Source organism: Pteropus medius, unplaced genomic scaffold (assembly GCF_902729225.1).
Source record: "Pteropus medius unplaced genomic scaffold, Ma_sr-lr_union100, whole genome shotgun sequence".
Lineage (NCBI taxonomy): Eukaryota > Metazoa > Chordata > Mammalia > Chiroptera > Pteropodidae > Pteropus > Pteropus medius.
In genome coordinates this window covers 128,450-155,166 of record NW_024341756.1, presented here as the reverse complement: position 1 = coordinate 155,166, position 26,717 = coordinate 128,450, and the positions used below count along the sequence as shown (strand labels likewise).

The 26,717-nt window shown below is 36.3% G+C and overlaps 2 protein-coding genes across 3 annotated transcripts in view; one reads left to right on the top strand and one right to left on the bottom strand.

The window, feature by feature from the left end:
• Positions 1 to 693: 693 nt before the first annotated feature.
• Positions 694 to 26,717, bottom strand: part of LOC120594841 (uncharacterized protein FLJ43738-like) — a 76,046-nt gene continuing 50,022 nt past the window's right edge. Inside the window, exons 10-13 of the mRNA XM_039853000.1 lie at positions 3,263 to 3,427; positions 2,468 to 2,680; positions 2,236 to 2,392; positions 694 to 791 (exon numbers count right to left, since the gene is read on the bottom strand). Coding sequence (XP_039708934.1) covers positions 694 to 791; positions 2,236 to 2,392; positions 2,468 to 2,680; positions 3,263 to 3,427 — 633 coding nt within the window. The remainder of the gene's footprint in view (positions 792 to 2,235; positions 2,393 to 2,467; positions 2,681 to 3,262; positions 3,428 to 26,717) is intronic.
• LOC120594504 (zinc finger protein 25-like) lies at positions 16,969 to 23,583 on the top strand. Of its 2 annotated transcripts, none has more exons than XM_039852535.1 (4): positions 16,969 to 17,246; positions 17,523 to 17,618; positions 19,834 to 19,897; positions 20,369 to 23,583. In XM_039852535.1, exons 1-4 carry the CDS (start codon positions 17,087 to 17,089, stop codon positions 21,417 to 21,419), a joined length of 1,371 nt encoding a protein of 456 aa, XP_039708469.1. In that variant the 5' UTR covers positions 16,969 to 17,086; the 3' UTR covers positions 21,420 to 23,583. The 2 variants fall into 2 exon arrangements, with proteins under 2 accessions (XP_039708469.1, XP_039708478.1); XM_039852544.1 differs by having other exon boundaries at positions 16,975 to 17,225.

Below are 26,717 nucleotides of genomic sequence, written 5' to 3'. Positions count from 1 at the left end.
GAATGGAATTGCTGAGACCAGTGATCTGAGGATATGCTGCTAGTTTAGGAGACTTCACTGTAAAAACCAGGATTTGTGCTGCTGCCTTCATGGCAGGTCCCATGATACTATGATACTATGGGACAGCACAAATCCTGGTTTGGTTAGACTTTTCTACTAGACCACACATTCTCCAAGAAACTCCTTGAAAGTTGTGTACGTGTCATTCATTCATACTAGGAGCAAAATACACTTAAAACATGTACCAGGAACCATTTAACAAAAGAACATGTACCAGGAACCATTTAACAAAAGAAGATATAAAATGGCACCATTTGTATTTACCCTTCAAGCATTTGCTATACTAGTCTCATTTTCCCTCACAACTAGCCTTTAAAGGATGACAGTGTGACCTTGAGAACCATCCTTTGGTGATGGCTTCCAACCCTTTTTGTCCTTACCCTGAGAGAAGAAGGCCTTGAAAGCTGAGGGGCAGGTGCCCTCTGTTTGGTCCTTCTCAGGTGATGGGTGAAAAACCCATTGCCTGGTATATGACAACATATTCTTATTCCCACCTGGGTTATTTGCTTCCTTTGCAAGGATTGGCTTCCACTCTTGAAGTAAGGGAAAAAGATATCTTTAAATGGCAGTAATAGGCCTTTGCATTTCTCCAAGATCTATTCTGCTGTTACTTGTTAGATGTACTGGCAGGTTTCAAGCTTTGGTCTGGTTACTGGGTGGTTTGGGCCTCCCTCCAAAAAATTCAATTGTAGATGTTGCCTTAAGGTGGGAGGAGGAAGCCAGGCTCTCTCCTGTGATGAGAGAATCAGGCAGAAAATCAGGGAATGATAACACCTGAGCTGGCTTAGTGGGTTGGCCTGAACATTCTGACAAGGTTTTGGTAGCTAATCTTCAAAAAGTGAAAGTTTAGAAATATTGTGACTTTGGAAATAACTTTCCAATGAAATTCAAAGTTCTTAAAGTATTTTGTTGGCAAGGAGGCATTACAGGTTGTACATATCTTCTCACATGGTGCTAGGGAAAGGAGGTGCATAGAGCTCCTTTTCTGGAGGAAGCTTGGAAAGCATGCAGACACTGCTCCCTTTGGGCAGCCCTCAGGAAAGAAGGCTTCTCTCTAGGTCTTGTGGCATGTAAGTCCCATGTCAGCAGCAAGTTCTCTTTTCATTCAGTTGAGTTTAAAAGGCTAAGGCCACCAATTCAAGTCTCCGTTTTTCACCTACCATTTCTGAGTTTTTCTTAAATATGTGTGGGGAAGAGAGGCCCCAGCATGTACTTATTATATATTTTAAGCAATATGCACAGGGTACTTGAGAAGCCCAGGGAACTTGTGCTGGGGAGGCCTACAGCTGAGCCCACTGGAACACTCTGGCCAGCGAGGCAAGCCTAGCATACCTGGGCTGGACCATAGCTGCGACTCTGAGCCTGGGTCACACCAAAAATTAGCAGATCTTCACACAGGCCCAGAGCCTGGGGCATGTTATAAAGGGAGACAGTAAGGTCCAAATTAAGGAGAGAAATTTCAGCAGCCTGTCACCACTTCCTCCTATTTCATGGAGCTGTCACCAACTTTACTCAGGAGTTAGAGGAAAGAAATCCATCCTGCTTATCCCATCTTGATTTCTGAGAAAGTGTTCTCTGGCAAATCTTGTTGCTAGATAAGCCCATCTCTTTCTCCCCAAACAAAGATTCTGGCTCTGTTAACGAAAGAACTTGCATTCTCTATCAACCTATAAATAATTTCGATGTCCTTCATAAACAGAAGAATGGAGAGAAAGAAAAGAGGCCTCAGAGAGATTGATGTAGCAAGACCCAAGTCTCCCTAGGGAGAGATGGCAGTGTCTTGAGCTGGGAATTGGTCCTAGTGAAGCCCAGAGCCTCTGCTCCGAGCTGTTGGTTAGGCTTTCAGAGACCAGTCATGGGTAACACAGCGTTGAAGCTTGGAAAGCCCTTAGATCTTCCACCTTACCATTTTATAGTTAAGAAACCAAGTCCAGAGCAATGAAGTGACCTGCCCAAAGTCACATAGCAAGTTAATATTACAGCTGGAACTAGAATTCAGGTCTTCTGAGTTCCAGCCCAGCATTCAATCTGTTATACCAGACCCATTCTGAATCTTGATTTTCAATCATGAGTATCTAAAACAAAATGGATACAGCTGAGGATAGAAAGTGATATAGAGTTCCTGGCTGCTAAAAGCATCAAGGGGCTCAGCTTTGCAAAGGACACATCTGTTACCTGTTACAGGGTTCAGTGCCGGAGAAGTGGGCAGCTTGAGGAAAGGCGGTGGCTTTTTGTATAGATCAAAGTCCCTGTGGCGCTGGTCCCAGCTCCACCTCTCTCGATCCAGCACAGGCTCCAGCACGTTAGTAAACAGTGCATTTTCCCTCCATTCCTAAATTGGGAACAGTAAGTTAGGAGGAAGGTACCTCTGGATACCACACCTGAGACCCTGCTCCTTCCTATGGACCTCAGTTTGCTCTGTGGTGATGCCAGTGGGCAGCAGCCTGAGGTGACAGTTGCTTTCAGTGCTGCTACGAAGACCTGTCACTTGGAACCCATTGGCTGTGAGCCATGCCTGGCGGGACTTTTTTTTGGCTTTTTTCTCCTCTTCCTCTGAATCTTGAGGCTCCACCATGGCTGAGAGGTAATTCTGTGAGTATGTGAATCTCTTCCTTGGCTCCTGGAAATGAGAAGCAAACATGTGGTTGGAAGAGTGGTGGCAGACTTGGATAGGGCTAACTGAGCCTCGGGTTTCCAAGTAAGTATCAGAAACAGCTGAGGGCATAGTGATAGTTCATGACAATATAAACACTGCATTCAGATTAACTGAACTGTGCAGCAGCCCTGGGAAAATCACACTATTGTTCTCTTTGACAGAAGAAGACTTTTTCTAAATCACTGTGTGCTGGAAGGCTACACTGAGGCTTTTCTTTCATAAGCAGCAACAAAAATGCTCCTTAGAGATGAGGAACCTGCTGTGGTTTGCAGCATGAACATCTGAGTATATGTTGAGGACCTCTTGGCTAACCTCTGCATGTGGATTCACATTTAGTGTGGGAACAGAACACCTCTCCCAGCACCTGATCCCTTGCCTACACCTCCTAGCTGGTTGGCTCTCATCCACATTCTGGAAATCTCCTGTTGACCTTCAGGCAGGATGGTCAGAGAGAAAAAAGCTCATGGGATTATCCAACTGCTATTATCCTGTCTGGAGTATAAGCATTTGGCTCTTTATCACTCTCTGAGCCTCTTATTCACTCACCTTGGCCATCTCTCGATACAGCTCCTTCTTGGCAAGCTCTGTAGTGTTCAGGGTCTGAATACTGTAGTTATAGACAGCGTCTTTGGTAGGGGCTGAAATTCTAATCACTTTCACCACAGACTTTGGAGGCTTCTTGCTGACCTGGTAGGCTCCCGTGATATTTTTCTAAAGAAAGAAACACCAGTTATTATCTACGCAAGGCCCCCTCACCACTGACTACCTGCTCAAATTTAGCTTCGGAACATGGCTAAGGTTCAGGTATCCATTCTTGAATACTGGAGCTGCCATTTCATCACAGAACCCTGCCAAAGAGCCATCTAGTTTAACCCCTTACTGTCCACAATGGAATTCAGTGGACCAGAAACTTGAGATTTGCCTAAGGTCACTGGAACTAAAACATATAGCACCTGGAACATATAGGACTCAGATAGAGTTTACGGCTCATGGTCAGAAGTGCGAGAGACTTGAGGCTTTCATGGTATGTATAAGGGAGATTACAAACTAAAGTAGCAGGGACTGCCATCCTTGACCATGGTTGCCTTTTAGTGCTGTATGTGTGGGGAGTGTTACCCTCTTTTCTCCAGAGTCTCAAGATAGTTTGTTGGCTTCCTTTGTGAAAATAGCAACGAGGAAAGAAAGAAAAGGTAAAACAAGTTGCAGAGAAAGTGGCTGGGACCCCCAAAAAAGAAAGGAGGAGTTGCACTCTAAATTATTAAATACTGTGCAATATAGCTTGCCCTTCACTTGCCTATCAACCTTCAGCAAAATAATTATCTTTTGCTTTAAAAAAGTTTTTTTTTTTAATTCAAATGATGCCCTTGATTCACATATTAACATGACTTATGGCCAAGCCCCAGTTACTTGACTTGTTAATCTTTGAGGAATTTCTAAAGGGAATGCAAAGTAATCAAGGGAAGGACTAGATAAATCTGTGATTAACACACGTGAGTTAAAGTTTGGTCTAGGCAATGAGACACCTGTGGCTTGGAGCAAAAGGAGCTAAAGTCAAAGGCAAGTCAAAGGTCATCGGATGAGGAACAAAACTCTAGCACTTTCAAGATGATTATGCTAGAGAGGTCATCTAAACTAGAGATCTGTTGTGGTGCACATGTATCTTTAATCAGGTATTTAGTATTCTGTCCAGTTTTTCTGGTTGTACTCTGGTAGGGTTGCTCCAAATTAGTCTGCCTGTTCCTTCTAAGCCCTAGAGCTAATGGATTATCTCTCCTTCCATAAAATTTCTTCTTTAGAATTTAAAGTTGAAGTTCTGACCTAAAGAGCTTACTTAGTTAAGTGAAAACAGTGGTCAACTGTTATTCTAGATGCCTGGGATTAGCTGCCTTTAGAGTGATCTGGCCAGATATCTGGAGAATTTGGACTCACTGCTAAAGTAATCAGATGCCTGAAGTATATCTAATATTAAAGAAAGACTACAAACTGAACAACTGAAGCCAAGTTATTGGAAGGGATGGGATAAAAATTTAAGATAAATGTAATAATCATTCTTAAAAGATGCATTACTAGATAAGCAATACGAAGCAGAAATGAGACCAAAGAAAAACACTGGGTATAAAAAGTCATAGTTGAAATAAAGGACACAAGTGAATGAGATATACTGCATAAGTGATAACAGCTGTGGAATAAATTAGCGAATTGAAAAATTAGCTTGAGATATACTCCAAGGAGGCAGCCCTATATAAAAAGATAAAATTGGAAAACTTGAGTTTAGAAGATGGAAATAGAAGTAGCAACACCCAAAAAAAGTCCCAAAAGGAAGGGAAATGTGAGAATAGGAAAGTTTGAAGAAATAATATCAAAATGAATAAGGAAAACTCCAAATCTGGACACATTATTAGTGAGGTTTAAAACAACAAAGCAAAGATAAAATCTCAAAACTGCCAGAGAAAAATATCAAATCACTTGTGAAGGAAAAAGTGTGGTTAACTTCAGATTCCACAACAGCAGTACTGTAAACAGAAGGTGAACTTGAACCAAAAATTTGATATCCAGGCAAAAGGTCCATTTAACTGTGAGGTTTACAAATGCTCAGGTTTACAAAGCCTTAGGAAGTTTACAAAAGACCTTCCTTGAAAATATACTTAGAAAGAAATTCAAAATGGAGGAGAAAAATCTAGAATTATTTGGACAATGTTATCAATTGATGGTGTCTAGTATCCTAGTGAAGTTTTCTTGTCTAAAAAGGACCAGAAAAATGCCTTCATAGCCTAGAACTAAAATTCTAGAGACACATAAAATAGATGGTGTGGCGTAAGTAGGAAAAGAGATAAAAGGGTGCTATTTGTTTTTAGAAAGGAAATTCATATAAAAGTTTCAGAATTCAATAGGAATATATAAAAATATAGTCTTTAGAATAAGCACCTTAGAAACAAAAGATGTATAATTTTTAAGTCAGCAGAAAAAAACATGATCTACCCAAAGAAAGAGAATAGGAGGGATTTCAAAGAAAGTGATTTCAAAGAAAGCCTAATCTAACACTAATTACAGTAAATGGGTTAAATTTGCCAATTAAAGAATCTCAGATTATTTTTTAAAGCTAACAATATGCTATCTATAAAAACTGCTTTAGATGAAATGATATGGGTTTCAAATTAAGGGGAGAAAGAATATATCTAGGCAAAAAGGGACCAGAAAGCCAAGATGAAAAAGCTGGAGTAGCATTATTAATATCTAACTACATAACTCAATATAAAAATCTATCAAAAGAGGCAGAAGGGATTTTCATATATTGAGAAAAAGAATAAGAATATAGCCATGAACATCTTTTGCACCTAATGATAGTCTCAAAATTTATTAAGCAACAGCTGGCAGGACTGCAGAGAGAAATAGATATTTGTTTGACACCATTGGAGAGCAATCAAGGCAGTCAAGATTTGAGGGGCCAAGAATCTGAAGAGAAGAGAAATACAGTGAGTCCATTTTTTTTGCACAGTTTTTTCCCCCAAGGCATTTGTTGATTTCTAAGTTGCACATTAATGAGATAAACAAAGCAGACAACCCAAGCAGAAAAAGCAGCTTAGAAGTTCAAATTTTAGGCAGATATTTTTGGAAAGTGACACTGGAAGGGACACAAAAATTGAATTTCAGAGTGTGTCATGGAGGAAGGGCCATGGTAACACCCCAAACATTCAGCTCAGAATTCAGAAAATTGCTGCTTTAGAAGTAAGGGCAAACCAGGAATGAACCTGTTTAAGGTAATTTGTCTTTTTTCTACTAAAAGAAAATTAAATCCTCTGTGGAAGAAAATATCAAGTGCCACTATAATATTTCCTACGCAGTGTTCACCATTTAATAAAAATTAACACCCCAAAGCAATCTTGAGAAAGAACAAAGCTGGAGGTATTATGCTTCCTGATTTCAAACTTTATTACAAAGGTATAGTAATCAAAAAAAGTATAGTATTGCCATAAAAAAAAAAAGACATAGATCAATGGAATATATATGGTCAATTGACAACAAAAGAGGAAAGACTATACAATGGAGAAAGGACAGTCTCTTCAATAAATGGTGTTAGGAAAACTGGACAGCCACATGTAAAAGGATGAAATTGGACTACAATCTTATGCCACACACAAAAATTGACTCAAAATAGATTAAACTCTTGAACTTAAGACATGAAACCATAAAACTGCTAGAAAAAATAATTAGTAAGCTTCTTGACATTGGTCTTGGCAATAATCTTTTATATCTGACACCAAAAACAAAAAACAAACAAGTGGGACTACCTACATCAAACTAAAAAGCTGCACGCAAAGGAAACCAACAAAATGAAAAGGCAACCTACCAAATGGGAGAAAAGAACTGCAAATTACATATCTGATAAGGAGTCAATCTCAAAATATGTAAGGAACTAATACAACTCAATAGGGAAAATTTTAATCTAATTAAAAATGGGCAGATAATTTAAATAGACATTTTCCCAAAGAAGACATACAGATGGGCAACAGGTAAATGAAAAAGTGTTCGACATCATCAATCATTAAGGGAAGTGCAAATGAAAACCATAATGAGCTATCACCTCACACTTATTAGAATGGCTGTCATCAAAAAGACAAGAAATAAGTGTTGATGAGGATGTGGAGCACAGAGAACCCTTATTTACTGTTGGTGGGAATGTACTATGGAAAACAGTATGGAGGTTCCTCAAAAAAATTAATAGAATTACCATATGATCCGTGTTCGCTACAGCATTATTCACAATAGCCAAGACAGAAGTAACCTAACTGTCCATCAATAGTTGAATGGATAAAGAAAATGTGAGATACACACACACACACAAACAATTGAACATTATTCAGCAATAAAAAAGAAAAATATCCTGTCATTTGTTAACATGGATGAATCTTGAGGATATTATAGTAAGTGAAATAAGACAAAGACTAATACTGTATGATCTCACTTATTTGTGGAATCTAAATCAAACAACAACAAAATGAACTAAAAGGTACAGAGAAAAGATGAGGTGATTGCCAGAGGCAGGAGGTGGGTGAATGAAATGGATATATGTGGTCAGAAGGTACAAACTTCCAGTTATATAATAAATCACGGGGTTGTAATATACAGCATAGTGCTTATCGTTAACAATGCTACTGTATGTTTGAAAGTTGTTAAGAGAGATCTTAAGAGTTTTCATCAGAAGAAAAAAATTTGCTATGTATGGTGGTGTACGTTAACTAGATTTGTGATCATTTCACAATATATAACATATTGAATCATGTTGTATATCTAATATACAATATAATGTCAGTTATAGCTCAATTAAAAAAATTTAACAGAAATGCCAGAAAACAGGACCCAGAACTCAATGATGAAAACCAAGAGGAAAGGCAGCCAATAGAAAGAGACCCAAGGTAATTTAGATATTGGAATGATCAGACAAGGAAATTCATTATGATTAGTTAAATTATTAAATTATAATTAATATAATGAGATAAGTAAATGAAAAGATAAAGAACTTAATCAAGATACCTGGAATCTACAGAAAAATAAAATGGTCATTTTAGAATTAAAAGTATAATTAAAATTATAATTTACTGTATGGGTTTAAAAGACTGGACATACAGCAGAAGAAAAGATTAATGAGTCAGAATTAAAACATGAGTCCAGATTAAAACACATACATATACACAAAAGACAGAATCTTAAAAGTATCAAATATATAAGTAGTATAGACATAGCTTATCATAGAAATATCTTATTTGTCATTTGAATCCCAAGAAGAGAGGGCGAGAGAATATGAATAAAACAGAATATCTGAAGAGAAATAGTGGCCTAGAATTTTCATAATTGAAAGATATGAAGTTACAGATTCAATAAACTCTACAATTACATAGAAAGATAAATACAAAGAAAAACACGTATACGAACATCATGGTAAAACTACTGAAAACCAAAGATAAGGAGAAAAATTGTAAACACAACCAGAAGAAGGCAATTATCTTCAAAAGAGCAAGAATAAGATTGAAACTGACTTCAACAATGGAAGAAACAATTTAAGTCAAAAGACAATGGAACAATATCATTAAAATGGTAAAATAACTTCCAGGCTAGCATTTTGCCAGGAAAAATATTTAAAAAATACCTAGCCAAATAAAAATGATTAATTGTTAATTCAATATTATTAAACACTTCTCATCAAAATACACCAAAATAATAAAAAAGCAAGCCAGACTGGGCAAAGATATATCTTTCTCATTTAAAAAATTTTTTTAAAATTAATTAATTAATTTTATGGTGACAAAGGTTAAAGAAATCCAATAAGTTTCAGCTCTACATTTTAACAGTAAGGCATATATATTTTTATATTGTATGTTCACCTCCCATGGTTATATTTCTTTCTTTCACCACATATTTGATCCTTTATACCCCATCTACCTCCCCTGTGCACCCTCCTCCCTACCCTCTGGAAACCACTAATCTATAGTCCATGTCCATGAGTCTCTGTTTGTTGGTCCTGTTATTTTGTTGCTTTTAGGTTTACATCCCACATATAGGTGATATGTTATTTTCAACTTTTTCTGTCTGGGTTATTTCGATTAGCATGATTATCTCTAGGTCTATCCACGTTGTCGCAAAAGGCAGTATTTCATTTCTTTTAATGGCTGAGTAATATTTCATTGTATATATGTACCACAGCTTCTTGAGCCAATCATCTATCATAGGACACTTCGGTTGCTTCTATGTCCTGGCCACTGTGAATAATGCTGCTATGAATATTGGTGTGCAAATATCTTTTCAGATATGGGTTTTCAAGTCTTTGGGGTAAATACCCAGTAGAGGGATTGCTGGATTATATGATAGATCAATTCTCAGTTTTTTGAGGAACCTCCATACTGTTTTCCACAGTGGCTGAACCAATTTGCAGTCCCACCAGCAGTATATGAGGGTTCCTTTCTCTCTGCATCCTCTCCAATATTTGTTATTACTTGTCCTATTCTGACAGGTGTGAGATGGTATCTCATTGTGGTTTCGATTATTTGCATTTCCCTATTAGCTAGCGATATTAAGCATCTTTTCAAATATTTGTTGACCTTTATATGTCCTCTAGGGAGAAGTGTCTGTTCAGGTCCTTTGCCCATTTCTGATTGGATCATTTGATTTTTTGTTATTGAGTCGTATGAGTTCTTTGTTATTTTGGATAATAGGCCCTTATCAGAGGTGTTGCTTGCAAATATGTTTGCCCATTCAGATGGTTCTCTCTTTACTTTGTTGACAATTTCTTTTGCTGAGCAGAAGCTTTTTAGTTTGACGTAGTCCCATTCACTTATTTTTGCTTTTGCTTCCCTTGCTTTTGAGGTCAAATTCATAAAATCCTCTATAAGACCAAGGTCCTTCAGTTTAGTTCCTATGTTTTCTTCTATGCACTTTATTGTTCCAGATCTTATATTCAGGCCCTTAAACTATTTTGAGTTAATTTTGGTGTGTGGTGATAGACAACAGTGTAGTCTCATTCTTTTGCAGGTGGTTTTCCAGTTTTCCCAGCACCATTTATTGAAGAGGCTTTCCTTTCTCCACTATATGTTTTTGGCTTCTTTATTGAAAATTATTTCCCCATGTAAATATGAGTTTACTTCTGGACTCTCAATTCTGTTCCACTGGTTCGTGTGTCTGTTTTTCTGCCAATACCATGCTGTTTTGATTACTGTGACTTTGTAGTATAATTTGAAATCAGGCAGAGTGATGCCTTCAGCCTCGTTCTTTTTTTCCTAAGATGGCTTTGGCAATTTGGGGTGTTTTGTGCTTCCATATAAATTTGATTATTTTTTGTTCTATTTCTCTAAAAAATGCTGATAAGATTTTGATGGGGATTGCATTAAATGTGTATAATGCTTTAGGTAATATGATCATTTTAACTATGTTGATTCTTCCAAGCCAAGAACATGGAATATCTTTCCATTTCTTTGTATCTTCTTTCAATTTCTTTTAATAGGGTCTTGTAGTTTTCATTATAAAGGTCCTTCACATGTTTCATTAAATTTATTCTTAGGTATTTTATATTTTTGTTGCAATTGGAAAAGGAATTATTTTTTCCACTTCTTTTTCTAACACTTTATTATTAGAGTATAGGAAAACTATGGATTTTTGAACATTGATTTTGTATCCAGAGACTTTACTGTATTTGCTTATTGTTTCTAGTAGTGTTCTTGTGGAGTCGTTAGGGTTTTCTATATGGAGAATCATGTCATCTGCAAATAGTGACCATTTGACTTGTTTCCTATTTGGATGACTTTTACATATTTCTCTTGTCTGACTGCACTCGCTAGGACTACCAATGTTATATTGAATAACAGTGGTGATAGTGGACAGCCTTGCCTTGTTTAGAGGGAAGGTTTTTAGTTTTTTACCATTAAGTATCATGTTGGCTGAGGGTTTGCCATAGATGGCCTTTATAATCTTAAGGTACATTCCTTTTATACCGATTTTGTTAAGTGTTTTGATCATAAATAGATGCTGTATCTTGTCGAAGGCTTTTTCTGCATCTATTGATATGATCATATGATTCTTATTTTTTAACTTGTTTAAGTGGTATATCACATTAATTAATTTGTGTATGTTGAACCATTCCTGTGCCCCTGGGATGAAGCCCACTATATCATGGTGTATAATATTTTGAATATGTTGCTGTATTCAGTTTGCTGGTATCTTATTTAAGATTTTTGCATCTGTGTTCATGAGAGATATTGGTCTGTAGTTTTCTTTTTTTGTGTTATCTTTACCAGGTTTGGGTATGAAAGTAATATTGGACTCATTAAATGTGTTGGGAAGTATTACTTCCTCTTTGATTTTTTGGAAGAATTTCTTGAGAATAGCTATTAAATCTTCTTTGAATGTTAGTAGAATTCACTGGTGAAGCCATCTGGTTCTGGACTTTTACTTTTTGTTAGGTTTTTGATGATTGTTTCAATTTCATACTGCTGATTGGTCTATTTAGATTTTCCAGTTCTTGATTCAGTCTAGGAAGATTGTAGTTTTCTAAGTACTGGTTCATTTCTTCTAGGTTGAATTGAATTTGGTGGTGTATACGTTTTCGTAGTATTCTTGTATGATCCTTTGTATTTCTGTGATTTCAGTCTTAATTTCCCCTCTTTCATCCTTGATTTTGTTTATTTGTATCCTTTTTCTTTTTTCTTTAGTGAGTCTAGCCAGGAGTTTGTCAATTTTATTAACCTCAAAGAACCACCTCTTTGTTGAATTTATTTTTTCTATCATTTTGTTTTGTTTTCAAATTCATTTATTTCTGCTCTAATTTTGATGATTTATTTCCTTTTGCTGACTTTAGGCTTCATTTGTTTTTCCTTTTCTAGTTTTTAAACATGAAGTGTTAGGTTGTTTATTTGGGTTCATTCTTGTTTTTGGAAGTAGGCCTGTAGCGATATGAACTTTCCTCTAATGACCAGTTTTGCTGTGTCTCAGAAGTTTTGATATATTGTACTATCATTATCATTCATGTCTATGTATCTCTTGATCTCCCTTTTTATTTTTTCTCTGACCCAGTTATTCTTAAGCAGCATATTGTTTAATCTCCATGTATTTGTGTTTGTTCCTGATTTCTTTCTGTAGTTGATCTCTAATTTCAAACATTATGATCAGAGAATATGGTTGGTATGATTTCAACCCTCTTATATTGGTCAAGGCTATCTCTGTGTCCCAGTATGTGATCAATTCTTGAGAATGTTCCATGTGCACTAGAAAAGAATGTATAAGCAGCTGTTTTGGGACGGAAGGCTCTGTATATGTCAATTATGTCCAGTTGGTCTAATGTGTCATTTAAGGATGTTATTTCCTTATTGATTTTCTGTTTGGATGATCTGTCCATATCTGACAGTGGGGTATTTAAGTCCTTTACTGATGTTTTGGTCTGTTTCTCCCTTTAGTTCTTTTAGTAATTGCTTTAAATATTTTGGGGATACCTGATTGGGAGCATAGGTATCAATAAGTGTTATGTCTTCTTGGTACATGATTCCCTTTATCATTATGAAGTGTTCCTTCATATCTTTTTATCTTTTTTATTTTGAAGTCTATTTTGTCAGATATTAGAATCACTACTTTTGCTTTGCTCTGAATGCTATTTGAGTGAAATATAATTTTCCACCCTTTCACTCTGAGTCTATATTTGTCTTTGTGTTGATTTTTGATAATTTTAATACAATGCATCTTGATGAAGGCTTCTTTTTTGGTTGAGATAATTGAGTGTTCTGTTGGCTTCTTGAATTCCAAGCTCCAGCTCATTCCTTAGATTTGGGAAATTCTTGTCAACTATTTGTCTGAAAATGCTTTCTAATCCCTGTTCCTTTTCCTCACCTTCAATAACGCCCATTATTCTTATGTTTCTTCTGATGGTATCAGCTAGTTCTTGAATTTCTCTTTCATGATTTTTCATTCTTCGGATTCTCTCTTCTTCGTTCTGATTTATTTCTAGATTTCTGTCTTTGATATCACTGATCGTTTTCTCCATTTGGTTGACTCTATTTCTCAAGCTTGTTATTTCATTTTTCAACTCACAGTGTTTTCTTCATCTCCAGAAGTTCCATTTGGTTCTTTTTGAGGGTTTCAATCTCCTTGCTCTGCTCATCTAGTTGTTTTTATAATTTCTGAAATTGTTGATTTGAGTTGTTTTGGATCTCACTGAGTTTTTTCAGAAGTACCTTCCTGAATTCTCTGTCATTTAAGTCACATATTTCTATGTCTGTAAGCTTATTTTTTGGAGATTTTCCTCTCTCTCTCTCTGAGATGCCTTGTCATTTTGGTTGTTCACGGTGTTTAAAGGATTATTTCTCTTCCTGGGCATTAATGGAAGTGTATTCTGTTGTTTTTCCAGAAACAAGATTTATTAATAAAGGTCTCTCTTTAGCCTGTTGTAAAGATGGCACTTTTCTTTTGGTTTCCAGTAGGTGGTGTGTAAGCATCTTGAATCTCTGTTTTATATAAAGTCTTAATGCTTTTTAAATTTTCTTGTAGATATTTAATCACACTCGCAATTCTCAGTTTCAGTCCCTGTCTGTGTCAGCGACAGTCTTGGCAGTGTTTGCTCAGATTCCCCTGGGGCTCTGCAGTGATCGGTCTCAGAGTGTATGGATGGAGGGGCCCTCTGAGTTGGGGGTTGGAAACTGCAGCCAAGCCTCGGTTTTGCAACTGTAGCTGGCAAAAATCAACTGTTGTTCCTCTGTGGTCCATTCAGTCTCCTCTGCTTTCTACCCCGATGACTGGGTTCTACAGTCAGCCAGCCATGGGAAGCTCACAGCTTTCCCAGGCAGGACTGTTTGGGGAATTTGCTGCAGAAACTCACTGCTCCTTCTCCCCTCCCCCTCCTCCTGCATGGAGCTCCATGACTGTGAGAGGCAGCTTCTTTATATCTCCCAGTCCACCGCCCAATACCCAGGGTTCTGACCTGTGGTATCTCTCATGCGTAGATCCCATGCTCAGATGTGCTGATATGCAGTTTCGGTGTTTTTTGTTGAGTTTAGATGTTCTGCTTATTGTTGTTTCAAAGGGAGAGTTCTGAGGACATCTCTTACTGCACCATGTTTCTCCAAACTCCAAACTAAATTTATTTTAAATTGAGGGAGATTGTATATAGAACAGGCACTTCACAAAAGGAGATATCCAAATGGCCAGTAGTATTGAAAACCTGCTCAACATTATTATTCATTAGTGAAATACAACAAGATTAAAACATCCAGAAACAAGAATGTAACACCACCATACCTCACCAAATTGGCTAAGGTTATAAAGATTGAGAAATCCAAGTGTTTGCAACATCGTAGCACAACTGGAACTCTAATATATTTGCTGGTGGCAGTATGAAGGTACAACCATTTTGGAAATGTGGCAGTTAAAAGTTCAGCATATGGGGATGACCAAAAAAATGGCATAGATGATAGAGACTTTGTTCATTCATCATGCGATCAAATCAAAACTGTGACAGAAACACGGAGCAAACGGCAAGCAAAGTTGTCTGGGATCTAGATGAACAGAGTACTACAATTAGGGAGAGAAATAAAAAATCACCCTGCAATGGTAGAAGTTAGGAGGGAGCAAAGATGCAAGTCCCCAGTGGCTGAGTGCAACAGAGGTTGTGGCAATGGCAGCTAGCAACTGCAGACACCTCTTACATGGGCCATATCCATGAGCAGACTTTATGGTGACAGACCTGCTCTCTCTGAGCACCAGTGTCCAGTTGGTTTCTCAGGGGGCCCTACAGACTTACAGTGGGACACTGAGTTGTTGGAGTGAGGGTTGGAGGTGATGCTTTCTATGAAGAAAAAGTGCTGCCAGTATCCATTGTTCCTCTGTTGAGCCCTTCCCTTCTACCAGTGTGTAGACACAGTGACATCATAGCTGAGACATCATCTAACTGGATAACAGAGGTCGCGTCGCCCAGAGAATTCCCTGAAACTCTGCCTCCTCCAACTCGCAGCTCCACCCAAGCCACATACGGTTTTGTCATTGGGAATTCCAGTGCTCCTTGCTGAGCCAACTCCAAGACTCACATAGGTGGCAATTGACCATGGTTTCTGGCATGGCCTTATGGGGCAACTATAAGCACAACATCTGTGGATTGCTTGCTGAATTTTAACAGGTTGACTCAGAGGAGCACAGGCTGGAGCTAAACTTGGCCTGCAGCTGAACACTTCTCAGGGTAAAAAGGATCAAATATATGGTGACAGAAAGAGATTTGACTTTGGGTGGTGAACACAATGCAACATGTTGATGATGTATTAATGAACTGTAAAATTGAAATCTATATAATTTTAGTAACCAATATCACTCCAATAAATTTAATTTTAAATTAAATTTAAATACTTAAATAATTAAATTTTAAATTAAATTTAAATAATAAAATAGAACTGTAATTCAAGGAAACTTCCCATCAAGAAAAGAAAATTTGAACCTACATATTGAAAAGGCTTTTTGTGTCAGAGGGAACTGACCCAGAATGATAAAAAAGAAAAAAAAAGTTTTCTGGGTATCAGGGCAAAAAGTCGAAGTCATTTGGCAAGGAAAGAAAATAAAATTGAAATGATTTTTGTTAGCATCATATAAATATATAAAACAGTAGAACAGTGTTTTCAAGGATGAAAGTGTGAAGCAAGAATTTTATCTAGCCAAGGTGTTCTTCAAGTGAATTTCAGATTCTATAGAATATAAAAAATCAATTATTAGAGAAAAATTCATAGCCTTAAATAATTCTGCCAAGAAAAATAGAAGAATGAAAAGAATTAGCATTATGGCTCTAGCCATTACCAAACCACATAGACACTGTGGGAGTTACATTCCCCTTTCATTCAGTAGTTATTAATTTCCAATTATTTACAAAGTTGTATTATGCTTTTCCCTCACTGCTGCAACTTTAATATAAATGTTTATTTCTTACATAAATGTCTTAATTTTCTAACACTCCATCTTTCTGATGTTCCATTTGCCTCTTATACTTTAATTTTCTTCTAAGCTACCAATCTACTCATATAACTCTAGTGCTTACATCTATCTCTTCAGTGGCTCCCTATTATCTGTATTTGCATCTACAAAATGAAAGGGTGAACATCCCCAAAATGTATAAGATAGCCCACATAATTTGAAATAGCAGAATTATTGATACACATTTTTCTGTTATATAAATACTAAAATAAAACTTGTTAATTTTTAATAAACAGACTGAGATGTCAATATATATTAATAAGAAGACACCTATTAAGTAGGCATGCAAAATATATTTTAATGGCCCAAAAGACAAATTCAGAATTACTCCAAGTTTTGTAACCTGACTTGACTATCACCTAACTAATCTTGGTCCTACACTCTGTTCTCATATCATACTGTTTTATTTGTAGTTTCCTCAACTTGTAATATGTGATGCATCCATGCCTTTGCCAATTCTGTATTTGTAATTCCTAAAGTTTACATTAGTCAGTTTGACCACCTAATAAAATCTAACTTGATAATACAAAATACAAACAGCTATCCCCACTTGGGACCATCTTATATTTTACACATACTTCTGCCTTAACACTTGCTATGTTTATTGCATTTAAGAATTTACATCTTTGCCTCCCTGTCAGAATGTAAGCTCCTTGATAACAAGAATAGTTTCTTTCATTCATCTTTGTAGCTCCAGCAGAGTTCCAGGCATGGGATGATAGTTCAGTAAATATATATTGAACAAGTATTTTATATATAAAGCAGGGTACAGAGTAGCGGTGTATCTTAACATTCCAAAGTAAATTCTATACTTAGCACATTGAGAGCTAGTTTACACATGTCTTTTCAATGGTACTCTATTAAGGACACTTCAGCTTGAATTGAAATATGTTGTTACAGGAACCAGTAACATTCAAGGATGTTATTGTGGAATTTACCCGGGAAGAGTGGCAGTTACTGGACCCTTCTCAGAGGACCCTGTACAGGGAAGTGATGCAGGAGAACTATGGTCACCTAGTCTCAGTGGGTGAGAAAAACTTCCTCGTATGTAAGTCCTAGTAGTTTGCATTCCCTTTCCCAGTTGTGGAGCATGTAAGGCATCTGTAGGTTTAAATAATATTAGCTTTGTGTCAGGGGCCCAAGTTGATTTATCCATTTTGGGTAACAGAAAAAATATTTGTGTCCCCACTCTCCCTATTGAAAGAATCTAAATTTGACAAGCCTAAGGGGGGGCCTTCATGGTTCTGCTAAAACTGTCTTTTCTTATCCTTAAGAGTCCCTGAATTCTAAGCAATTTGTATTATTTTATCTTTTCCATTAATAGGTTATTGCTTGAATAAGCCAAATGCAGTCTTCAAGTTGAAGCAAGGAAAGGAGCCATGGATACTAGAAGTAGAATTTCCACGTCGAAACTACCCTGGTGAGAATGTAGCCCTTGTTATTAGTAGTGAAGTGTTTGGTGCCTTTTGCCTTTTGCGATATTTTTCAACAGTCTTTTATTAAATGCCCGGTACTTTTGAAAATGATTGAGAACGCTCAATCTGCATATGTAAGCAACATAAATCACACCTCCAATTTTCATTCTCTCTACTGAAATTCCCCGCTTTGCTCAACGTTTTTTATAGCTTTACTTCTCTTTCCTATATATGAACCTTGACTTAAACTTTTGTCTTTTTTCTAGAATTCCCACTTACTCTTTGCCATCAAGTATGCAACTATAACCTTAAGTATTTATAAATCCGACTTATACGTTTTTTTCAAATTCTGTTTCCTTTTATTAACAACAAAATGCCTTAGTTTATTTTTTCAGCACTAGTTTTAACTTTGTATTCTCTCTTTAAATTCTGAAATCATATTACAAATCATTATGTCTTTCATCAGTTACATTATCTCAGAGCTGATACTTCCTTCTACATGGTGTTTGTACACAAAGTACATTTTATCTTTCCTAAAATCTGGTGCACTTTGTTTGGAGTGTTATATTACTATATAACAGTAAGAATAAAAATAAAACAGACATACAAAAAAAGATACTCTTACTTTGCTTCCTTAAATGCCTTTCATGTGTTTTCTGACTTGTGCACTCATGTTCAGGAACAACATGCATGAATAATGTCAGGTATATATTAGTCATTCACTAGGCATTTGTCGAAAGATTTAATTTCAATTAATAAGAGACAGACACTCTATCTTCTGCCCTAGGCTCTTCATAGTAACTTCTGCAAGGGCTTATTCTTTCTTAAAATGAAAGCTTTGTTTTTTAGGCTGAGATCTCCTAAAATTGACATTTCCGACATCTTTATTTTATTTGTATCCTGGTCCCATATTTTGTCATCTTATAGGATGGTTCCACTGATCTAACTTCCTTCTTTCTCAGGTCAGAAGCTAATTTAAATAGTAGTTGTGTAATGCTGCCAATTTATATTGCCCCCAGCCTATCACAATAAACTTATACTAACTCACTGTTGCAAAATACACTTAAATTTAAGTTAATTTTCTGTCAAGAAACAGTCTGGCCCTTTCTTACATCTTAATTTCTCACAACTTGTGGCGCCAGAATGCATGCTAATCATCGCTTCATCTGCTCTTTCAAGTGTCTTCATAAGTAGGATCTTATTTCATGTGTATCCAAGTTAACCTTGGACGAATTCCTGTCAGATAAGTTTTCTTATGTTTCCCTCACAAGTGTCATGAACTTCCACTCCCTCTGCTCATAATCTTTGCCTTTCTTTCAAGCATTTAAAGATGAATCGATATGAAGGTCAGTAAAGGTTCTAAAATGATGTCGAATAATTAATCTTTAATGATTAGTAAATCGAAGCAGAGATGTGGGAGCTCAGATATGAAAGCAGAATAAGTCTATTGTTGAGTCATAGGTAACATTGCTTTGGAGATGCAATATTTGTTGGTCAGGAGTGATAATCCTTGGTGCTACAACTGGGAATTCATTTTGTTATATAGATGGCTTGCACTTTTCTTTTTAAAAATCTTTACTTTTGGACATACATGTTTCTGGGTCTTCTGTCCCAGTGAAAATTAAGCCAACTAGATGGAGAGTGAAAGCCCAAGCTATAGGACTGTTCCTCTAAATATGAGAAAGTCACTTTAGTGTTCATATCTAGATTGCTGTATAAGAGTAAAGAGGAAATAAAGAAGTTTATAGTGTGCTTATGACTAGGAATCTTAACACAGTGAACTAGGTTTGAGCAGGTATCTTTCCCCTGATATTTCCAGTGAACACAGTTGTCTACCAATTTTTCTTATCACCCTACTTACTGTTTATTGTCCTTAATGGGCTCACAGCATTGTGACTCCTGTATTCCTGTTCAGCAACGCTTTAAATCTTTTGTTCTCTGCTCTGTTCTTTGTTTTTTTGTATTTACTTACTCCTCCAAGTTTTTAAGGTCATATTTATAAAGTGTCAGAGGTACTTGCGTTTATAATCATTTTCCTTCACCTGTCTGCTATAACAGTTTTTAGTGTTTGGTTTTTTTTTTAAACCAAATGAAATAGAGGAGATTTGCATTTGAGAGTTCCTTCATTTGGAGAGATTGGCCTGAAGCCTAAGAATCAACCCTACAACCATAATAAAGTGTTAAGATTTATGTGGTATTAAATTTTGGATTGCTTTGTAGAAGACCTATGGAATATTCATGACCCAGGAGCAAGATACAGGGAAAGCCAAGCTGAAAATTCAAGGCAAGTTAAAGAATTTATTTTTTAAGATTAGAAGCTTTGTAAAAAAAAAAAAAGGGTCTTGCCGGGAGTACTAGAGGTGGAAGAGCACTATTTCATGCTAAATGTGCAAAAACTAACACTCCAAAGAATATATTCTAAATGAGAAAGCCCTTTTTCATAATGGAGACCTTATTCGGAATCAAGAGATTCAAATTTTGAAACAGGCTTTTTGATTCCTCAGAGTTACACAATAAGGAAGGCTTTATTATACAAAGTCAAGTTCAGGCAGTTTAGAGACCCTGAGAATGTAATGTAAGTGAAGTTTCCTTCTATCAAATGTTAAGCCACAGTGTATGTCAGAGAACATTCACAGTGGAAAGCCTTATAAATCTAATGAATATGGGAAAATCTCTAGAAATCGGTTCTCAGAGTTTTGGAAAATACAGGGGAAAAAAGCCTTATACATTAATGAATTTGGAAATTTCTCTCTAGGACTGGAGAACTCACCAATCAGAAAACTCATACCAGAGAGAAAACCTATAAATGCAATGAATGTGGAAAGTCCTTCTGCCAGAAGTCTGTCCTCATAGCACATCAGCATGCTCATTCAAAGGACAAACCCAGTGAATGTGGGAAATCTATCTCTAGGAATAGAGACCTCACAAAACATCAGAAGACTCACACCAGAGAGAAAACCTATGAATGCAAAGAATGTAAGAAATCTTTCTACCACTTGTCATCTCTTAGTAGACATTTGAGAACTCATGCAGGGGAGAAACCCTATGAATGTGATCGGTGTGAGAAATCCTTCTACCAGAAGCCACACCTCATAGAACATCAGAAAACACACACAGGAGAGAAACCCTATGAATGTACTGAATGTGGGAAGTTCTTCTATGTTAAAGCATACCTAATGGTACATCAGAAAACACACACAGGGGAGAAACCATATGAATGTAAGGAATGTAGGAAATCATTTTCCCAGAAATCACACCTTACAGTACACCAGAGAACACATACAGGGGAGAAACCCTATAAATGTAAGGAATGTGGGAAATTCTTCTCTAGAAATTCACACCTCAAAACTCACCAGAGAACTCACACTGGAGAGAAACCCTATGAATGTAGTCAGTGTGGGAAATGCTTCTACCAGAAGTCAGCCCTCACAGTACATCAGCGAAGTCACACAGGAGAGAAACCCTTTGAATGTAATAAATGTGGAAAAAACTTTTACTATAAATCAGATCTTACTAAACATCAAAGAAAACACACAGGGGAGAAGCCCTATGAATGTCATGAATGTGGTAAATCTTTCTCTGTGAATTCAGTCCTCAGATTACATCAAAGGACTCACACAGGAGAGAAACCCTATGAATGTAAGGAATGTGGGAAATCCTTCTCTCAGAAGTCACATTTTATCATACATCAGAGAAAACACACAGGTGAGAAACCGTATGAATGTCAAGAGTGTAGGAAAACTTTTATCCAGAAATCAAAACTCACTGCACATCAGAAGACACACACAGAGGGGAAAAGCTTATAAAGTAGTATGAATTGAGAAATTGTTCTGACTGAATTGAGCCTTCAGGATAATCATAATTCACATAAGACAAAATCCTTATGAATATCATCAGTATGGGAAAATTTTAGCCACAATCTTTCTTCATGGAGAGGAACTACATGGAAATTCTGTAAATCTATAAGGAAGAAATTCTTATCATATGTTAGACTTTACTAAATGTCAGGCAGCATAGATGGCAGAAACACTACAAATTGTAAAATGGAAGGAAGCCTTTCAGAAGTCATACTTTATTGTATAACATAGAAATCACACAGGAGGTAAATCCTGTAAATAAAATGAATATTGAAATTTTCTGTCAAGGCAGCCATTACTAGACATCTAAAAGTTCACGTGAATGAGAAACTCCTATCAGTATTCTGAGCGTTCAGAAACCTTTTCACACCAGTTGGACTCATTAGAACCCTCAAAGGGATGTCTGCAAAGATTGCATCAGATATAGACGCCCTTATCAGAAGTGAATTTCAGATCATTGATACTGGGATAGAATCTTTACAGATATTTCAAATATGTGAAAGCTTTTTAACAAAAATTCAAGGAGAATCTGTACCGAGGGAAATAGTTTCGAGAAGTCATGTTGATTTCAAGGATTTTTTTTTTTTAACCGCAAGTGTCTAGATATATGAAGCTTTTTAAAAGATACAAATAAATTGAATAATCAGGCAACATCATTAAACACATGGAGTCCTGCAATGTGGAGGACTTGTATTTGTGAGTGTGCTACATAACACAGATTGTGGATGTTCGATGTGCATGTGGAATCTGTCTATAATTGTACATAGGGAAAAATATGACCCTAGTTCAGTAACTTTAATGTATATGAAAATGTTTCACCTTGAGTCTCAGCAGTGATTCCTATTGTTAATATAATGTATATTTGTATTATTTTAAAAGATTATCATACATCTTTTTTCCTGATTCCTGGCATTTCTAAGTGAATATATATGTGTTGTTACTGAACTAATCATTCTGAAAAAAATTTAAAATGTCTTTGTAAAATTTTCAACTGTCAACTGAATTTTACATTAAGGACACATTTATTAATATGAAAAGCCTGAGTTTGTTTTTAAAAACAGTTGAAAATACTCTACACTATAAAAACAAATAATGCCATGTTTAGAAATGTTATCTATCTTACTATTGATATTTTAGCAGGCTGCAGAGCTACCTGCATTTGTGTTTTGTAGGGGAGTACTAAATGTTCTTCATTACCTTTTTCTTTCTGGTAGAGACAACATGGCATAGGCTCAAATTGCAGCATTGGCATGCCACTTAACCTGTCTATGCCTCAGTTTCTTTTTCTATAAAAAAGAAGTGATAATCACAATATGTTAGGATTGCTTTGAGGTGTAAAGGAGTTAATATTTTTAAAGCACTTAGAATAGTGTCAGACACAAGAACAGCTATATGTTAGATATTATCATCATAATTTGTATTTCTTGAATTATGCTGCCAAAAAAACAAAGCTTGGCTATCAACATTCATCCCCTACTTTATTGCTGTAGTGCCTTGGTTTGGTTTGGTTGTGTATTTTCCCACGAGTGGTTCAGATCTGGCCTACTGCCTGCCTCTTTTTCAGCTGGCAAGCTAAAGATGGTTCTACATTTCTAATGGTTGAAAAAATTAAAGAGTATTTTGTGCCATGAAAATTATAAGATACTCAAATTTCAGTGTTTATAAATAAATTTTTATTAGAACACGAGTACAGAGAAAAACCATTCATTTCTGTTTTACCTGTGACTACCTTCACACTAGAAGAGAGCAGAGTTTATTAGTTCTGACAAAGACCGTATGTCTCACAGAACCTAAGATACTTACTATCTGGTACTTTACAAAGTTAAGTTTTTCTGTTCCTTAGAGCTGAAAACATCACAACCACTGTTAGAAATATACTTTTATATATAGTATGTGTTTCGGAAATGGTGCATACAGCGATTTGTGGTTGGTAGTTCTGTGCAGTATATTTATTTTATGCTGTATATTTATATGTTAAAAGCTTAAGCATTAGGATTTTTTCAAAGAAATGTGTTTTACTTGATTTATCATAACATCAAGAAATTTCCTGATGGAATGTAGTAGTACATATATGAAATAAACAATGTCTAAATTAAATTGAATTGTTAATGAATCCCTGCCCACAGTATTATTTCTTCCAAGCCAATGCCAGTTTTCTCTATAACATTTTATAATTTTTTTACTATCCCATGATAAAATACCATCTTTATGTCATACTTAATTAATGTAACCTAATAACATAAAAAAAAAAACCTTACAATACCCAACTCCACCCGCTACATTACTAGTAATACATATTACTGGTATTACTACATTGCTAATAAAATTATTTTATTGCCCATACTTCATGTGATTGTCAAATGCTGCTCCAGTCCAAATCTTGCCACCTTACTTCCCCTTATTAATGAAGATGACTTTCATGGTGTTCAACTTTTTAAGCATGCTTCACTCTGATTTGTCTGATGTTTAACTCTAATGAACACTTAATATGATTATACTTAGCGACTGTATTTTAAGAATAAAGTATACTTTGTGTTTATATATAATAATTTGTGAATACTCTACTCAGTATGTTATCAATATTCTACTCAGCTCTGACATGAGCATTCCATCTTGATAGAGGTTTAAGAGGAACCTTAATGCCTTTAGAGTTATTTATTTCAACCTGCTGTAAAAGCAAATACGTTTTCTAACTTCCTCAGCCTCTCAAACAAAACCTAAATAAAAATTAATTAGTACTTTCTGAGGACAATCCAATAACTGGCAAACCTGTTGTTAAGAATAAAGAAACTTAACTTTGAGTGGTGAACACACAATACAATATACATGTGATTATTATTGAACTGTACACTTGAAACCTATATAATTTTATTAATCAATGTCACCCCAATAAATTTAATAAAAAAGAATAAAGCCTGTAATAATGAAAATACTTAAAAAGTAAGTATCTGATAATAATAAAATGTTTCTAGTCTCCAAATTCAAGAAAGCCTAGGACTGACTGTTTCTTGGCCATAACCTCAAGCCATGAACTAGTAGTAATCACCAGAATGGCAGAGACAACTGATCAGACATTGATAGCCGTTTATTGGAGAATGTTTCATCAGTACACATACTTATGAAGGCCAACCAATCTATGACAGTTCCACATTGCTGAAAGCTAATCAACAACAGCTTTCATTCTAACCATGCTCTAGAAAGTCAGCAAGTCAGCTACAGCTTCACTCCAGTGACTACACTTTTATGACTGAAGCCATCCAGTAAGTTTCTCAACGCTCCTGCTTTCAAAAGCCTGCCAATGCCCGAATCCTTTATTTCCTAAAACTATGTATCATTTTTTAATTTGAGTTTGATTTACAAGTATAGTACTCCTTTGGCTAGTATGATGGTCAAAGGAGCTATATACAAGCGCACTGACCAAAAGTAATCTCACAGGGTGGTCTGATCATAACATTCTAACTGGGCAAGTCAGAGTGGGGAGTTGTCCCTCAGGCCTGTATCTTCCCTAGTAAGAAGTTATTTTTGCCTTAAGCAAGCCCTGTCCATTGTTTTTGTGCATCTAGGTTAACACGCCTTTGAAATGCCTCTTTTTTCCTACCCTTGGGAATCGTAACCACCCTCTAGAGAGCACATGATCTTGTTAACTATCCTGTAATTCAATCATAGAGATTTTTCTGCTTTGTTTTCTCCCACATTCATGTAAACCTTTACATACCCTCCTTAATTCCAAATGTATAAAACTTTAAGCTGTCATTCTGGGAAGTATTTTTCTCTGTCTATTGAGATCTTGCTTCCAGGCATGTCTTCTGTTTGGCTGAAATAAACTAATGAATTCATAAAAATTGTCTATAGGTTTGGACATTCTTAGGTTGACGAATTCCCCGCCCTTTGAGTCTGGATTGGCCTTGTGACTTGCTTTGGTTTATAGAAATCTGACAGAAATTATGGACCTACCCTTTGGGAAGTGTGGCAGCTTCCACTTTCCTTCTTGAAGCTAACCATCATGCAAAAAGTTTAACTAGTCTGACTGAGACCACCCAGCTGTGAAGAAACTCAAGCTACTGGTGGTGAAACCCCATAGTGCCAGATGTGAGTGAAGGTTTTTTTTTAGACCTTCCAGCCCAGACCCATTGTTGCCTAAATGTAGCCAGCCCAGTAAGAGACTTCAGTGAATGCCAAGTGAAGCAGAAAAATCACCCATTCTACATACAGAAAAATAATAAATTGTTCTAAACCAAGTTTTGGGTGTTTTTGCTACATAGTAATAGATAAACAAAAAGTGAGCAATAAAGTTTTTGTTTCAGATATTGAATGGTTAGTCTCTTTCACAATAAGTCATGCAGCTTCAGTAGCCCTTAGAAGTTCTGCCACTGTTAACACTGTAATGACAAGTTTAATCTGATTTCTAAAAAAGACATCCAAATACAACAATCTGCCCCCATGAGACAATGGCTAAATTTGACTGTCTTGTACTATCTGGTGTCACCTCAACTGTATTGAGACTTTGAAATGTAGATAGCAAAGAATGAATGCAACTGATGGGAAATTTGTCCATGCTTTTTTTACAATAAAGATTTATCCAAGAGATTCAACAAGTGATCAGATCTTGCCTTATCTGTAAAGTTGAGATGTGGCTGGGGACCCTCCCTCATATAGCATTACAGCTCTGGGCTATAACTGTATGTCTAGTACCTGGTACCTGGCCTCAGGTTGATTTAGGGCAGGGGAAATATTGCCTTGGTGTGAGAGAATCACATAAGGAGATTGTTGGGGCTGGGATTGGTTGGTATGCATATGAAAGAATGCTCCAGGCATGTCTCCAGCCCTTTTCTATCTCTAAGAATTGCCTAGCCCTGTGAGAGGCAGTCTCTTCCTGGCCAACAATCTTTATAAGATGTCAAAACATCATAAAATACAGTCGTGTGCTGCTTAATGATGGGGATACCTTCTGAGAAGTGCATCATGAGGAAATTACATTTCATCGTGTGAACATACAGAGTGCACTTACACAAACCTGGATTGTATAGCCTACTACACATCTAGGTTATATGATATAGCTTATAGCATGCTTCTAGGCTATAACTGTATAGTATGTTACCGTACTGAATACTGTAGGTAGCACAATAGCAGTACTTGGGTATCTAAACATATCTAAATATAGAAAAGATATAGTGAAATACAGTATAAAAAAAATAGTACACCTGTATATGGAAGTTACCATGATTGGAGCTTTCAAGACAGGAAGTT

Excerpts from the sequence above, each read along its gene's own strand:
- LOC120594504 (XM_039852535.1), top strand. The coding sequence starts at position 17,087 with ATGTTGTTACAGGAACCAGTAACATTCAAGGATGTTATTGTGGAATTT. Across the intron at positions 17,247-17,522 it reads TGAGAAAAACTTCCTCGTAT|GTTATTGCTTGAATAAGCCA; the intron begins GTAAGTCCTAGT and ends TTCCATTAATAG. Across the intron at positions 17,619-19,833 it reads TCCACGTCGAAACTACCCTG|AAGACCTATGGAATATTCAT; the intron begins GTGAGAATGTAG and ends ATTGCTTTGTAG.